Here is a 17928-nt window from a genome sequence, read left to right as displayed (position 1 = left end):
GTTCCCAAAACGCAGACCCTCTGCCTCCTAGCTCTGTTTTTTCAGAGTTTTTTGGGCAGTTTTCTGCTGTCCGAGTGACATCTGATAAATGTTACAGGCGATAGATCCTTTTAAATTTGTTGCATTCAAATGCTTAAATCACACCATGTTCGTCAGCAAAATCGTGAGCGCTCGAGTGTGGTGTGATTACAGTTTGTGAGGAGTGGATGTGGCTGATGAGAGCTGGTGACTTTTCACAGGATGGAGTGTGGTTCAATTCATCAAAGGACTGTATTATATCATCCTGGAAAATATGATTTATACTTGCAGATGTAGGCAGAATCAGTATCACCTTGTAAAACATGCTCTCATAGGCAATACAGGCAATACAAGGTATAAAATAACTGATTATACAACATCCAGTGCTTATAACAATGGTTTTTATTTAACTTTTTCACATTTCCAACAGTTCATATAATTTACTCTATATGCAAATATACAATCATGTACAAAACAACACAAGACACGTTTTTTTTTTAGTTTTTTTTTTAGAAACTTAACAGTTGGTTAAAAGGTTTAGCTTAAAATTGGCTTTATGACGATATCTTACTTTGTATGCGGCATATGCAAGTTGTGTTTCATGTCTGTAAACATCGCAACGAATCAGAGTACCAAGTTGTTGTTACAACGACCAAAACGAGCGAAGGAAAGCAGCCCAGTGCCCAGACGAGATGTTCTCTTTGGATGACGAGGTGTCTGTTGGGCTTTATGATTCACTCCAGCAAAGAGCAACGTGGGGGTTTCATACACGGGCAAAACGATTAAAAAAAAATAATAATAAATTTAAAAAAATCGCAGGTTGCATTTTTCATTATCTTGAAACAGAAAACAAAATGGCTGCTGTCAGAATCCGCTGTGACGGGCAGAGAGAATGAATGCAAATGTTTTCTCGCATGTGATGTTTGCTTGGATGTGCTTCATAGAGCGAGTACGATAAGATTTTAGCTTTTTATAGAGTGACATACGCAGCTATTCCCCTAGAGCCACATGACAAACATGACAAAAAACTCTAAGAGAAGCATACCACTAATACAGCACACGGCATTTCCAATACATAGAATTAATAAATTCTCTACAAACGTATTTGGGAAGAAACGGCAGATTTGAGATGCACAATGACAATATAATACAATGCTTTATCCATGTCATGAAAATGTGAAAAAAGACGGGTAATTGATCAATAAATTAACTTTTTTTTTTTTTTTTTTTACAGCTTTTTATTCCAGTAAGAAACTTTTTTTTTTGTTTAATAAAAAAAATGATGAAATAAATTCCTATGCCCATGCAACAGGACAAACAAATCATCACGGTCTTCTTCACTGGAATGATCCACGTCCCAGGTCTTCTGCATTCACACACACACACACACACACACACACACACACACACACACACACACACACACACACACACACACACACACACACACACACACACACACACACACACACACACACACACACACACACACACACACACACACGTATAAAAATCTCTATAAAAAAAATCTCTTGAATGTTCATCGCACCAACGACCAGCATTGGGTCTGCATTGTCTCTGCTCTGGTCGCACGCAGCCTCAGTGTAACGCCAAGGCAAATAAAACTGGAATCATGGTGACGAGGAGGGAGAGAGACACCCGCTGTACCCCAGAACTGCCAACACTTCTCTGGACACTTGGTTCCATGATAGCAGGGTCGTCTGGGGAAAGACAGAGGGAGGAAAACAAGGAACTTTAGGAAACTGATTTTCACCACTTTCACCCGGTTAAACAAACATCTAGACGAGCCCTTCTGTGTGTGTGTGTGTGTGTCTTTCTCTGTTGTGCACGTCCTGGAAGAGCCCTCACCTGCTGGGAGCCGATTAGAAGGGTTGTGAACTCCTCCGGCAGCTGCAAACTTTCCCTTTCCTCCCTCCGACCCTTTCTGTGAGTCTTCTGCCTTGGCTTTGTCGGCCTCGGCCTTCACGACTTTATGCCCGACGACGTCCACCTTCAGCCGCAGACACTCCTGGCCGTGGTGGTGCAGGGGCTTGGCTGCGGAGAAGGAGGGCAAAGGAGGAGAGCTGAGCACGGCGACACCCTTCAAAGTCGCATTTGGACGCCAGAGCGACGCTTTATTTCCATTTGTTTTGCCGATGGCGCTGAATACTTACAGATGTAGTAATAGCTCTCCCCCTGGCGGAACTCCTTGCCGAGGGTGAAGGGGGTGAAGCGCTGGAACTTCTCGGAGAATCTCTCGGGGGCGTGCGGCGCGAAGGGCCGAGAGCACTCCCAGCGCAGCTGGTCGAAGGAGTGGGGCTTGCACACCTCGTAGTCCTCCCTCTCCACCATGTAGAGCACGTAGCGCTCGGCCTCCTGGGACGGCAGCTCGCCGCGGACATAGTGCGGGCAGATGATGTCCAGGTAGTCGTTGATATGCACCTCCACGGTGTACTCATCCCACAGAAAACTACAGAAAGGGGGGGGGAAAAAAAAAAAAAGAGAGAGAGACGCTGGCGGTTAGTGACTAAGACCTTTAGAACTTGAAAACAATGTCACTCTGGTACACAACAGCGTACAAAAAAACAAAAAACAAACAAAAAAAAAAAAAACAATGGGTCTGCGCGGGTAAAACATGCCCGTCGGGCACGTGTGAGGGCGGGAGAGATTAGATCATCCGATCCGCACATGCACACACATGAAAAATCAGACTTAGAGTGACAAATAAACCTCCTGAACTTGAACTTCATGACTCATAGGGGAACCTGTATCCACAAACGGCACAAGCTCCCGGCGAGTCCGCCCAGCACGGTTTGCGCGTCCACGGATCGGTGTGCTGCGTCGTGGCGCCGGGCGTGCGCAGGCCCGTCGCCGGGACAGAATTAGAGGGGGGCCGGTCGGGCCAAGACTCGATCACTTTATTTGTAAAAGGAAACGTCATAAACACACCCAGACCGTTGCGCATCAGCCTCCACGCCACAACCCCCCCCCCCGGGGCGTCACTCTTCCCAACGCTTGTCTCCGTCTTCTCCCTGTCTGTCGCTCCATGGGCTCCTCCGACTCTCTCCGCGCCCTAACCCTCGCCCGTCGCTCGCCCCCGCCTCTTCAAACGGTCGGACAGAGGGGGGCGGAGACGGTCGGGCCCCTGGCTCTCGTTCCCCTCTTTTCATCTAAGCCCTCTATTTAGTTTTACGGCACTTTTTAAGGTTTCCCCGCCACCCCTCCGCTCGCTTCCTGCGCTCGTATCTCTCCGTAAAGCGTTGGCACTGTCAATCCTCGGATCGAAAGAAATGAAATGAAACGATCGGACCCCTCGTCTGCTTTTTGGGTTTTTGTTTTTTTTTAGAAAGGTAATGATTCAGCCGTCGCAACGCCGCTGTTCACGTTCAGGGGACGCACACAATCTGGGTCCTTGGGTTCTGTGGCAGGTTTATATTTGTATTCAGCTGCTGCTATGTCTTCTACCTTGTCCTCTTTTACACATATCCAAATGTGTTCTATATCTAAATTTATATTTGTGTGTGTGTGTGTGTGTGTGTGTGTGTAAAAAAAAAAAAAAAAAAAAAAACGGTCTCCGGTGTGTAAACTGTGTGTGGACGCAATTGTTTATGTAGCTTTACGTCTGTGTTTATGTAGACTGCATGTATGTGCGCGCCCCCGCTTCAAAGCACGGGACCAGGGGTGTCGGAGGGGGCCCCCCCTCCTGTTGTTGTGGCTCCTGTTGGGGGCCGCTAGTTAAATGACAGACACACTGGCTCCAAACCCCGGGGCCCCTAACCCCTCCCTTCACGCCTCTTGTCTGTGTGTGTGTGTGTGTGTGTGTGTGTGTGTGTGTGTGTGTCTGTATCGCTGCTAACCTTTCTGTCTAAACACACATTGTGGGGCGATGTATAAACCTGCACTTGTTGGCGAGAGAAAGAGCGAGAGAGAGAGCGAGAGCGGGTGAGCGAAAGGAAGTGTGGACACTCGGCGAACGACGAGAGACGAAGAAACAAACAGACGCTCGCATCGGCAGACGCTTAATTGGCCCAACGATCTTTGCCCCGGTGGCGCTCCTTCGCCTCGTCCTCGCTCTCCCAGAGGAGCCATGACGGGGGTTGGGGAGGGAACAAGACGTCCGCGGACCTCCTGGCGCTTCTCTCCAAAGCAAACGTCTTAAATGGTTTGGGCGTACGCCTCGTTCCCGCACCGCCTCCCTCTCGGCGTCTCTGCCTCCCCGGGAAAAACACGAGGCTGTCGTAAAGCCAACGAAACAGTTTCTGTTGCTAATCTCATTCACAGTTCAACGCCGTGGCTTCAAGACCCCCCCCAAACCTGCCCCCTTCGCCTCAACACACACACACACACACACTTTTCCAACTCTCCATCAGTCGGGCTAATTAAATGCTGTTGGGGTCTGGGGCAAATCTGTTCCTCAGAAAAAAAATAAAAGAAAGGGAGGGTTGAATGAATGGGGTGTAATTAAACCCTTTCCTCAACAAAGACACAAAGCCCGAGGGCTACAGGCCCCTTCGACCTCTCTGCTTGAAACCCCCTCCCCCTGGAGCCTTTACTGATCTCACTGTGTGTGTGTGTGTGTGTCCACTAGAATCCAACCCAATAGTTGGTAGGAGAGATTTGAGATTTATATGCATGTCTTTACTACTTACTGCCCCTGTGTGTGTACATACACTGGTCAGGCTGCTGGCGGTGTTGTCCAGCACAGTAGAAGAAGGAACAGAAAAAAAATGGATAAAAAAAAAAATCCAACCCGATGGTGGTCTCTCTCTCTCTCTCTCTCTCTCTCTCTCTCTCTCTCTCTCTCTCTCTCTCTCTCTCTCTCTCTCTCTCTCTCTCTCTCTCTCTCTCTCTCTCTCTCTCTCTCTCTCTCTCTCTCTCTCTCTCTCTCTCTCTCTCTCTCTCTCTCTCTCTCTCTCTCTCTCTCTCTCTCTCTCTCCCTCTCGCTCTCTCCCTCCCTCTCTCCCGGGGGAGTGAAAGTCACATTGATGTGATATTGACACTACGTGTGAAAGTGTCAGGGGTGTATGTGTGTGCGTGCACTCTTCTGTTTTGTTGTGTAGAAAATTATAAAAGATGAGCACCAAGTTCACCTCCCACATCTACTCTTCCATTTGTGTGTGTGTGTGTGTGTGTGTGTGTGTGTGTGTGTGTGTGTGTGTGTGTGTGTGCATGAGAGAGGGGTTCTCGGAAGACCCTTAATCAGGACGTCTTGTGCCTCAGGCGGAGAAAGCACATCTGTTTACCAAGGCCCTGTGGAGCCACTTGTGTTTGTGTGTGTGTGTGTGTGTGTGTGTGCGCGCGCACGTGTGCATGTACGTGCATGTGCCTGTCTGCGTCTATGTCGGTGTGTTCGAGTGTGAGTGAGACCGAGGTTTGGCCAAACAGCGAGGGTTGAAGGTGACTGCAGCCTTTCTTCTGCTCTCTCTCCATGAACAGACCATTTCACACTAGGGAGCTACTGTAGGCATTGCGTAGGTGTGTGTGTGTGTTTGTGTGTGAGAATATTTGTGTGTTTAAATGTGTTCATCTTTATGTTAAAGAGAGCTATGTTTGTATAGGTGTGTGTGTGTGTGTGTGTGTGTGTGTGTGTGAAGTGGTGTAGGGCGGTTAGAGTGCCAGTGCTTATGGCAGTGGGTGAGTTGTTCAACACTCGGTTCTCTGCTGTGGCTTTCAAGTGCTGCCATTGTACCGCTCTATCACCTCTCTACCATATTCTCCCCATTCTCTCCACGTCTCCCACTGCCCCCCCTGGCCTCGCTCCCTACTCCCTCCTCCCTGGCTTCCCCCCATTTGTCCCCTGGGTCGTTGGTGGTGGAACTAAGAGGAACTGACCGAGGACCTCCGGCTTTCTCCGGGGTATGTTTCAAACTGTCGGCAGAGGTCAGAGGTGGCCGGGGTTCAGGGTCACAACTCCTCTAACACCCTCCCACTGACTCAGCACTGGAGAGTCTTGTTACACATAAACACCAGACACTGACACACACACACGCGCGCGCACGAGTCAGCAGGGCTGAGAACACTAAACAGATGCATTCTTCCACCATTTGCTCTGCAGGTAATCAGTAGTGAATGTGTGTGCGCTGGAATGTCACAGCCACTGTGGGCTGAACAGGGTTTTTGTGGTTTGGACGGTTTACCGCGTTCTCACCTCATGCACTCCTCAAATTTCTCATTTTACACCCCCCCTTGCACACCCTGGCTTTGAGGTGAACACTTAATCCTCCATTAACGGAGCGATTCACACCTCTTTTCACATGGGCTGAGTTGCTGTCAGCTGGCATAATGAGCTTAGCTGCTCGGCAGTGGGCAACTATTAGAAGCAATTTAATGTACATTTAAAAGTCCATCTCTATTAGTCTCCATTAGAATGTGCCGTCATTCTCGTTGTTGTGTTGTCTCCTGTGAGTGTTGCACTGAAGTCTGTGTGTCCGCCTTCACAGTGAAAGAACAGCGGGAGCCTCAAGCCTGTCTTCCAAAATGGAAGCAAAGTTACTGAAACACATCACAACTCTACAGAGTTCACACTCAGATAAAACATGAAAATGTGTGTGTTTTAACACATCCTTGTCCGTATGCTGCGGGGTTGTGTAGTGTAGTAAGTGCGTGCACGTGACAGATAACACACCGCGAACGGAACCGGGAACTAGAATTTAAAGCCCCTTTCTTTAACGCCGCCATTCATCACTTACTGAATCCTAACTTTCTCTCCTCCCTCCATCCATCACTGTCCCCTCCCTCCTCCCTCCGTCTGTCCCCTCTTTATGCCTTCCGAATTAACCCCTCCCCCTACCCATCAGCCATCCCTCTCCCCTATTCTGACGCGTCTTTAAAAGCCGAGATAATATACCGCAACCTTTCAGTCTGGCTAATTTCTCAACCCAGATCTTTCTCTTTTTTTCTTTTTCCCCCCGGTTGCAACTCCCCCCAGGATCTCAGCACCCCCATCTTTTCACCCCTTCCCCTTTTCGCAGCCTCCTTTTCTTATCTCCGATGAATGGAGGAGGCCAAATGGCGCTGTGCTTGGTTTGATACCCGGCCTGCTGGAGGTCACGGAGAGTTGATAGCCTTCTAACGTGCTGTCTATATCTCTGTGATCAATCACTTAAGTCCAGTCGCTCACCGGTTTGAAAATATTCGATAACTTTAATAAATATCTTTCATTATTTTAGCACCCCGCTCCCCCAAACTGTTGCATAAAAAACCCAACATTGGACGGATTCCATCCTCTAGGGGGTGATACTGGACAACAATGCAAAGTTATGCATGAAATGCTTTGAATGTGGGGAGCGCACACATGCACAATGCTGCGTGGACGCACATACCGTGATAATGCTGGGCAGAAACTGCCCTGCTCCCTTTTTGTTTGCCAAGAGGGACTGAGGGAAACGGGACGCCGTGGAAAACTACTAGCACAATTTCAAACAGGGAAAGGTCTGTGGGAACACCGGCACCGACGGATGAAGGGGGGGTGTGAAGGAAAGTGAGGAGGAAGTCTGGTCCGCAGATAAGGAGGCGAGAGGAAGAGCTGAGAGAGAGCATGTCTACATGGATGGAGCATTGGGGAGGAGGGGTGGGGTGTGTGTCTGTTGTGTGTGTGTGTGGGGGGGGGGGGGGGTGTCAAATTGAGTTTTGGGCTTGTGTTGATGCCGTGTGACAGTCACATGGGTTACCATATGTGTTGGGTAACAGGTCTGTTACGTCTGCGAGGGAATTGCGATCATGGATGTGATTGAACGGCAGTGCGACATGCTTTTACAGGATGATGAATAGAAATGCCCTCTAACCCTAACCCTCATCGTCCTCAAAATAATGGCTGCAGGCTTAGCATGATCTAACTTGTGCATAAGTCTCGGTCAGATGTGTATGTGTAAATATATTTATATAGAATGAAGACAGCGGGATGATTATTATTGTGTCTCTGGGTCAGGTTGTCAGATTACGGACCACCAGTAATCTGCGGATCTGTGTGTGTGTGTGTGTGTGTGTGCGTGCGTGTGGGTTCTCATTCTTGAGAGATTAGGGTCCAATAACCAGACGGCACACTACTCAGCGAGGCTGGATGAAGGGGAAAAAAAAAAAAAAAAAAAAAAAAAAAGGAAAAAATAAAATGAAGACAAGGAAAATAAAATCCAGGCTGTTCTAGGGAGGGAGAGATAAACATCCCCCTCTCCCTTCCCCACCACACCCACCCACCCCCCTGGCCCAAGACTCATGCTGGAGGTGCGAGTTCAGACAGGCCCCAGTCACCTCAATAACAGCGAAGGGTAGACAGCGAGAGACAGCCTGAGATAAACAGAATATTATATTACAACCAAAGCCTGATAAAGGTATTTGTGCTGAGAGGGGGAGACAAGCGCCATAAAATTTGCCGGAGAAGAGACTCGGACGAGCGCTTTAAAGCGAGGTGAGGGTGGCAAGAGAGACGTGAAGACAGGGGGATTGGCCCAAAAGATAAATGCTAGCCCTGCTTTTTTTACTTTGGATGAATGCTTGGGCTATTGAGGATAGGGAGCGCGCGCGCGCACACACACACACACACACACACACACACACACACACACACACACACACACACACACACACACACACACACACACACACACACACACACACACACACACACACACACACACACACACACACACACACACACACAGCTGAAAGGGTTGAGTATAGTAACAGCGTGTGTGGAATGCTGGCTGTAACTAATATTAACACTCGGCCAGCCCTCCTGCTTGCCCCAAGTGTGTGTTGGTGTGAGTCACACATTTATCAGTTCCCGATAATCCTGCTTACGGTAATTGCCACTTCCTTTTTACTCTGAAGTTGAACTAACCCTCATGTCCGCTCAGCCGAAAAACAACCCCCCCCCCCCCTTAAAAAAAAAAGAAAATAAAAACTTTCATTGACAGAGAATTTACCAGTAACTAATGATTAAGCGGCTGGTTACGCAAACACAAGCTGAGATTCACAAGAAAAAAAAAACAACAACACACACACACACACACACAGTCGTGTAGACATTACAGGCACAGGCACGTTAAAACAAGACTGGAACAAGCTGAGAAAAACATGTCTCTCCACCTGTCATGTTGAAGATGTTAAACTGTACACACACACGGAAATACACAGTCACACACAAACCCTGTGGTGTCAGATCGCATCAGGGGCAAGGATTAAGCAATAATCATTAAGTTCTACTGATTCAAGTTCACACACACACACACACACACACACACACACACACACACACACACACACACACACACACACACACACACACACACACACACACACACACACACACACACACACACACACACACACACTTCCCCCGATGTTGAAAGATCAAATTTGTACACAGTTCGTCACCAGGCTGAGCCATCTGGGTACGGTCGTCTCTCCCCCAGATAAATCCCACGTCACAATCAAAGTGAATAAAATCGCCTCAATTAGCTGCACCACACCACAGCTGATTGATGTATTTATAGGCTGTACATTCTACTGGAGAGGTGACTGACTGATCATCCTGGAAGGCTGATCAGAGGCAGGTGGGCTTTAGTCACGGCGGAGCGTATGACGACAGCTACGACGGACTGAAGATGGAACAGCATCAAGGGAGGAGGAGGAGGAGAGAGCGAAAGAGAGGGGTGGAGAGGGTGGGGTGGGGTGCTCAGAAAGTTAGAGCACAGGAATATGGGATTAAAGAGGTATAGCGGAGATTACAATCTAAACTGTGACCAAAAGATATTAATAGTGACATGTAGGGCTCAGCAGATTACAGCTTCAGTTTGGATGAAGAAACCGATCCCTCTCCCCCCGTCCTTTCCTCCCTCCCACTCTCTTTCTATGATCTCTCCATCCTTTCAGCGTCTCTCTCTGCTGTGCTTCTCTTTTGTTCAGACTGCATTTGTGCATAAAAAGAGACCCCTCCACAAATATATTCCAATCAAAGCCGCAAACGCCAGAGACACTAAAAGCACTGAATGTTTCTGCGTGGGACTGGAACACGCCGCCTGTCCGGGGGGTCCGGTGGATGCCCACTGATCTCACATATTTGTAAATTTCTATGTTTAGCCGGCCAGCATAAAAGGGTGTTACCCCCCCCCCCCTTGTTGGTTATGCAACTCCCATTTGACTGTGAATATAGTCCAGTCGCGGATTAGAGGACACAGATTTGACTCTGTACCAGACCACCGCAGCCATACCAGAGTATAGAGTGTAGCCAGTGTACAGTATGCCATGGGTGTGTATATGAATGTGTGTTTTTCTGTCCCTCTGCGCGAATGTGTCCCACCCGGTTTTGCTCTCGTCGCCAGAAACTTTTCTCCCGCTTGACCCCAAACTTCCAAGCTCCACTTCCCCGTCCGCGAAGGAAGGTGGAGGAGCCGGCTCCGGTCGGCGGTGACTCAGGTGTCTGATTGAGCAAGGTAACCCTCACGTGGCTGAGTCACGCTGGGATTAACCCATGACAGGAGCAAGACTCACGGCAGACAGAGCCCCAGAGCAAAAACCCTCCACTCAAACGTCAGAAATGTTTATTTGATTATCGAGACTGAGGTAAATAATTTGCTTACGTCCGCAGCCATTGTTATATTGTTGAGGGGCAATTACGGCGCCAGTAATCTAATCAAGACAAGGCTGAGAGGGCCGCGATGCCTCGTGCCCTTTGTTGGGTCTCAATCATGGTATGGATTTTAATCGATCCCTTTCGACTGAAACAGGAGCCCTTTTAAAAAGGACTCTGGCTTCTATAAAAAAAATAATACATTCTTTTCAAACCTTTGAATAATTGGCTCTACGCTAAAAGCCCTCTTGTGCCTGTCAAGCTTCATTGATCCAGCTAAGTGTTGGGATTGCATTACATTTCTGACCCTAAAACGGAATAATCAGCAATTAAAATCTCCCCCCCTCTGCCTGGCTCTCCCTTTCTCTCTCGGCACACACACACACACCACACACCACACACACACACACACACACACACACACACACACACACACACACACACACACACACACACACACACACACACAGGCCTTCAGTCACTAACACTGGCCAAGTTTGTTCTGGTCAGTCTGCGGGTCTATTTTTTACTATGAGAGTGTGACTGTCTCTAAGTATTGCGGTTAAATATAGGTGTGAATCTGTCTGTCCATCTGTCTGAGCATCCAAGCCAATCTCCCCTCCTCTCTCCTTTTACGCACTGCAGTGCATAATACCAAAATTAAAAACACTGTCAACCGCGTTTAAAGGGAGACGGACCTTTAACCTCCCCCCCCCCCCCCCCCAAAAAAAACCTGCACACACTATATCTGCCTATAATTAACAGCTGTGGTTCAACATTTAACTTAAATCCTGCCGAGAAAAGGTGGAAATCTGACAAGTAGTGTTAGTAGATTTGAGTATTTATATTTGTTGGAAAATATACATATTGTAACGTTCCGATGGAAAAAATAATAACAACAACAACAACAACAAAAAGAACAAAAACATCAACATGTGATTTTTTTTACATTTGTATATAAAATATAAATCCGGGGATCTTTGAGGGGCCACGGACCCCCGTTTGGGAAGCCCTGAGCTCGGGTACTTTCACAGCGTGCGGAGCGGCACACTTGACCAAGTACACGCACACGCGCGTCTTGAGCGAACTTCTCGCGAGATTTACGACAATTAACACTCATTCGCACACTTACTTGGGATTCGTGCTGTTCCAGTAGATGCTGTGTCTCTCTGCAGAAGACAGCCGCACGCAGATGCTGCCGGTCGCTAGACACACCAGCCACACTAAATCCATTGCTTTACTATTCGACAGCGGAGTCAAGGAGAGGTGAAGCAAAAGCGGAGTCGGGGAAGTTAACACGGGCAGTGCCACGGGCGGTGGGTCTGGGAGTGGAGGGGAAGCGCGCACGTTCGGCTGTTTTGTTCGGCGGTGGCTCCGCCCGCCGCGTGGCGGTCGACCAGTCGCAATTCGCCAATCGAAATGCTCCGCCCACTTGGGCTGCTGGCCTTATACCCTGCGCCGCACTCGTACCGCGGACAGAGGAGAGAATGAAGAGCGTTAATGAATAACATGAACACAGACATATGGCGGCGGGAGCCTTTAACAGACCTGAACCCAAGGGTCTGATGAAAAAATGTGCACTCTTCCCCGGAGAGTGGTAATTAAATCTATGATGGATAGAATAGATTATTTTTCTATCTATCTGTCTGTCTATCTATCTATCTATCTATCTATCTATCTATCTGTCTGTCTGTCTGTCTGTCTGTCTGTCTGTCTGTCTGTCTGTCTATCTATCTATCTATCTATCTATCTATCTATCTATCTATCTATCTATCTATCTATCTATCTATCTATCTATCTATCTATCTATCCATCTATCTATCTATCTATCTATCTATCTCTCTCTCTCTCTCTCTCTCTCTCTCTCTCTCTCTCTCTATCTCTCTCTATCTCTGTCTGTCTGTCTGTCTGTCTATCTATCTATCTATCTATCTATCTATCTATCTATCTATCTATCTATCTATCTATCTATCTATCTCTCTCTCTCTCTCTCTCTCTCTCTCTCTCTCTCTCTCTCTGTCTGTCTGTCTGTCTGTCTGTCTGTCTCTCTGTCTGTCTGTCTATCTATCTATCTATCTGTCTGTCTGTCTGTCTGTCTGTCTGTCTGTCTATCTATCTATCTCTCTACCTCTCTATCTATCTATCTATCTATCTATCTATCTATCTATCTATCTATCTATCTATCTATCTATCTCTCTCTCTCTGTCTGTCTCTCTGTCTGTCTGTTTGTCTGCCTGTCTGTCTATCTATCTATCTATCTATCTATCTATCTATCTATCTATCTATCTATCTATCTCTATCCTTTGGTCTTTCTATCTCTCTACCCTGTCTTGTCTAATTTTACAGGTGCTATGCACAATTTAAAGGAAATTGCTCCAGAAATAACTCCAAGCTCATTTTCATGCGAGTCCCTGGGCAGGGTGTCCTTGTTTTTATTCTGTTATTTTTATTATGGTAGTTATGTTATTTCTCGTGCAGCATTGCGGTACAAAAAAAAAAAAGTTGCCTTTCCGTTTTTTATTGTTTTATTTTGAACCGTTTGGACTGGACCTTGTTTTGTTTTGCTGTTTTCTACAATCTTGCGTTCTGATGGGAAATTTGTTTTGTGTGGCTTTGTTCACTGTGCCTCAACGTACTGTGAAACCTGGAAAGTGTTAACATGTGGCACTGCACTGAATTACACGACATGGCATTACATGCAGACCAACTCAACTGTAATTAAAAGTGAAAAGAATATAACCCATGACATAAAATGAAAAGACAGAGAATATTCTCGCATATTTGCCACATTAACGGAATACATTTCGCTGCCACCCCACTGCTACTGAGGGGGTTGCACTGGCGACAGATCTGTTGTTTTGAAGAAACGTTAAGATCTTATCTCTCAGACCTAATCTCACAGTCTCTGCGCAGCCGTGTCTCCAGACAGAGACCTCGAGATAAGACACCGTATAGCCGGAGTGGATGAAGTCACGTTGAGTGTCTCTGCGTGTCGGACCACAGGGTTTCCACCTGATTGTTGCCCCAGTGGGAGTGGGCCTCCCCCCGGGGGGCAGACACGGAGCAGAGCCCGACTTGTGTGTGTGAGGTGGGTGAGGACAAGCTGAGAGAGTGTCTGTCACGTCCCTAGGCACGGCCGGGCAAGCACACACACGCCCTGGCACTCTGACAGAGGAGACACACACACACACACACACACACACACACACACACACACACACACACACACACACACACACAGACTCATATGCACGCAAACACACACACACACACACACACACACACACACACACACACACACACACACACACACACACACACACACACACACACACACAACCCACAGACACATGCAGTATCCTGTAGACAGACGAGGGTTAGTCATGGCTATGGGTGCTTTTCCATTCCAAAACATCGGTCGAAAAGGGAAAACAGCACGAAGAGGCAAGAAGGGAAATTCGAATCGGACAAAAACAAATCACTTTGGTTTTTACACCCTGACCAGCAACATTATCTTCATGTTTTCCTTAAAGAAAGACTGGATGATTGACAATGCTTCTCTTGTTGACAATGTGGTCGAGAACAGGAGTTCCTAACCTCTTTTATTCCCATATATATCCCCCCTATTTAAAACACAAGATAAATATTTTCCCCCATGTATTTATTAGGGGCTGGTTTGGTAGGAATTGGTTCAATACATTAGAACGTATTGTATATTCATGGATTTTTGTTACAAACACTGTTGACTTTTTGAACCCGTATTTTACTTTTGGGGAACATATGCCTCAAATCGTCCAAAGCCTCACGACCAACCCTGCAATCTCCGGCGACGCGGTACAGAGGGGTCTGGCACCCCACGATGGGGATGAGTCAGCTCGAGGCTTTCTGCCTCCCCATAGGGGAAGCATAGGCACAGCACTCATCCGACCACCCGAAAAAAGACTTCTGACCCGATAAAACAATTTGAACTTCCACCACGTCCACCGCACCACATAAGCATTCGTACACGCAGGAACGCACATCACACCCTTCCTCTTTTGATTTGTGGCCAAGAACCCACTGATGATTTAGAAAGAGTGAAGCCTCTTCCCTCCTACACTCCATACAGAAAGCGAGAAAAAGAAAAAAACAAGCGAGGGAAGCCCGGCGGTTTCCTGAGAACGACAGAAGAAAAAAAGAGAGAGAGAGGAGTGAGGGGGAAGCCGGATGGCTCCGTGGATCGGCGAGGCAGCGTGTGAAGGAAGAGAGAAGCCTGGTCCTTACGTGGAGGAGGCTGGCGGAGGAAGCCAGCGGAAAAACAAGTTTTCTTTTTCCGACAGAGTTGAGACTGACTTGTTTATTTTCAGAGGACTTGTCGCCGGGCGTGAAAGTATCAGCCACAAGTTGTCAAACATGCAATGGAAATCCCACACTTACATCACTGGTGCAATTATGACAAAAAGGAGACACATGACCATCCCTGTGCCCTGTCGCTCGCTCTCTCTCTTTCTCGCGCTCTCTCTCTCTCTCTCTCTCTCTTTCTCTCGCTCTCTTTTAGTTCTCTTTTTCCTATATCGTGTGTGGTGTCTAAAATTGTGCCTCATCCCCCTCCAACATGCTTGTCAAATATTAATATCGTGGTGTTGGGGGAACATGCAGAACAAATGAGAGGAGAGAGAAGAGGAGAGGGAAGACATCCGGGCGGATCAAAGACAGAAACAACATCCGAAAAAAACCACACCTTATCAATCCACGTGAATAAATGTGGATAATGTGGAAAAAACAGGGCTTGAGTGCAAGTTGTGTTGCTATTAAATCAAACAAAAACAAGGTCATCCGCATGTATTCAAATCCTTGGTCTTTTCTTTCTCTCTTTCATTTTTTCTTTCTTTCGTTCTTTCTTTCTTCCTTTCTTTTCACTCCTATCTCCTGTTTCGTTCTGTCTGTTTTCTCCGCGCTCATCCTGTCTGCCCGAGGTGGGGATCACTGCTGGCCAGAGCTCCCGCGCCTCAAGACCTGCAGATGCTGCTTCACACACACGCACACACACTCACACACACACGCATACACACACACACACACTCACACACACTCACACACACACACCCGCACAGACGCGCGCACACACACACACACACACACACACACACACACACACACATACAAACAGAGTTAATGTGTAACAGAAAGCAAAACAAGGTGGAGTTGAAGACATGTCATCAGGGTGTAGTATAGAGGGTGTAGTAGAGACTGCTAATAAAAATCACTGTCTGCTTAACAACACACAAAGAAACAACAGGGCCAACAGGGATTGGCAACCAGGAGCTTTTCATGAAGAAGCCCACACATAGAAACTTAAAAACACAGAGAGCAACAATATCCTGAAAAAACTGATACTAAGTGATGTTTTGCGCCGTAAGTAATTATATTGCTTCAAAATAAGATTCAATCTCTGTCCAGAATGTGATTGAAATTACACACACCACAATAGTGACATAAATATGTGATTTTATTAAATCTATCTATCTATCTATCTATCTATCTATCTATCTATCTATCTATCTATCTATCTATATATCTATCTATCTATCTATCTATCTATCTATCTATCTATCTATCTATCTATCTATCTATCTATCTATCTATCTATCTATATATCTATCTATCTATCTATCTATCAATCTATCTATCTATCTATCTATCTATCTATCTATCTATCTATCTATCTATCTATCTATATATCTATCTGTCTGTCTGTCTGTCTGTCTGTCTGTCTGTCCGTCTGTCTATCTGTCTATTCATCGATGTCAAATAATAGATTATAGTATATACTATTATATTATTTACAGTATAACATTTTACAATATCATATTATTCTTATCTTATGATATTCTTGTCATATTTAACATCGAGTCATGAACATACATTTATTATTTTATGCTAATCCGCGCACGCACACACAAACGCACACACAAATGCACACACATGCAAACACATTTTTATCAGTGTCTGCAATATTCTATGCACACAGCGTGGGAGGTGCGTCAGCCCCTGCAGCCATGTCCATTGTTGTGGCATTCTGAGATGCGAGATGTTATCCTGTTGATCACTCTTCTGCCGGTTCTTGTCCCGCTTTCATCTTTTTTTCTCTCCCTCGCTGGCCACAGCCCCCAGCCCCCGCTTTATCAACTGATATTCTTTTTCTTTTCTACTCTTACCTCAAGCCAAGGTCAGCTGCGTAGAAGGACGAAGAAGGACGCAGGGAATAGCTTTTTCTAAATACACGTCAACACAGACTTCACTTCATTTCGTAGTATTTAAAATTTCCAGAATTTGAGAATAGTGATAATTAGTGTCATTATTTTAACCTTAATGCACCATTTGCATGTGTAAATTTAATCGGGCCAAATAAATGTGATTCTCGTTCTGGTCGCGCAGAGGGTTAAAGGGGATCAAATGACTCTAACCCTAACCCAACTCCCATCTGGCTTTGTTCCCTCCGATGACAGACTGCATTTCATGTGCTCGCCTTTTGTCGGACCAACCTGTGCTATTACCCCAAGATTAAGCTTGTTAACAAGTGGCATTGTTTCACCTAAACGCGGGCAGCTTGTCGCCCCGGGTGCCCTCTGTCCCCCTCTTTCCTCCTCTCCCCTCTCCCTCGGGCCCCTGCCGTCCCCCTGGGCCCTCGCCTCATAGCGGCACACTCCAACAAGCTGCTCCTTCTCCAGAGGCACAAAGGCTCGTTCCCTGGCGCTATTCACTCCCATTCATCTGCATACAGGTGGTCTGCCATCCGCGCACAGGGAGGCAAACTCCTGCTAAATAGTGCTCCGTGCCTCTTACAGCCAGCGGGAGCCCCAATCCAGAAAGTCTGCAGCGAGGGAGTATTAGTAAGCCTCCGCTAAATAGAAGGCTGGAAAGATAGTATGCGTTACGTTTTGTGCATTTGGTTTCGGGGCACGTGTATACACAAAGGCACTCGGACAGAAGAACTAATGGACAGCAGCGGGTAAATGAGCCCTCCTCCCGCCGCCTTGCAGCCCCATGACTATGACTGTGTCACTATTTAGACCAGAAGAATCATTAACCTCTCCCAAAGAGCAGGCACACTTCGTCCCCTCCTCCCTCTCTTTGTTTCTTCCTGCAAACAGACACACACACGCACACACAACCGCACACACACACAGACACACACACACACACACACACACACACACACACACACACACACACACAACAGAGTAATGTTTAACCCATCTTCCCGGTCGTAATTCGTTCTGTCTCTGCATGCGTCTCCCTCTCGTCTCCTGCCTGCTCATCTGTTGTCTCTGCCGTCTTTCCTTTCTCTCCTTTCATCCCCT

General features: G+C 47.0%; 1 protein-coding gene across 1 annotated transcript; it reads right to left on the bottom strand.

Moving 5' to 3' along the window:
* Positions 1-402: 402 nt before the first annotated feature.
* Positions 403-11898, bottom strand: efna1b (ephrin-A1b). Its single transcript, XM_080005360.1, has 4 exons — positions 11718-11898; positions 2193-2488; positions 1888-2073; positions 403-1739 (listed from the first exon to the last, which is right to left on the bottom strand). Exons 1-4 carry the CDS (start codon positions 11816-11818, stop codon positions 1618-1620), a joined length of 705 nt encoding a protein of 234 aa, XP_079861486.1. The 5' UTR covers positions 11819-11898; the 3' UTR covers positions 403-1617.
* Positions 11899-17928: the final 6030 nt, after the last annotated feature.

The sequence above is a fragment of the Zeus faber genome (genome assembly GCF_960531495.2).
Source record: "Zeus faber genome assembly, chromosome: 8".
NCBI classification, from domain to species: Eukaryota; Metazoa; Chordata; class Actinopteri; order Zeiformes; family Zeidae; genus Zeus; species Zeus faber.
The sequence above is the reverse complement of the archived record's forward strand: the minus strand, read 5'-3'. Positions and strand labels throughout refer to the sequence as shown.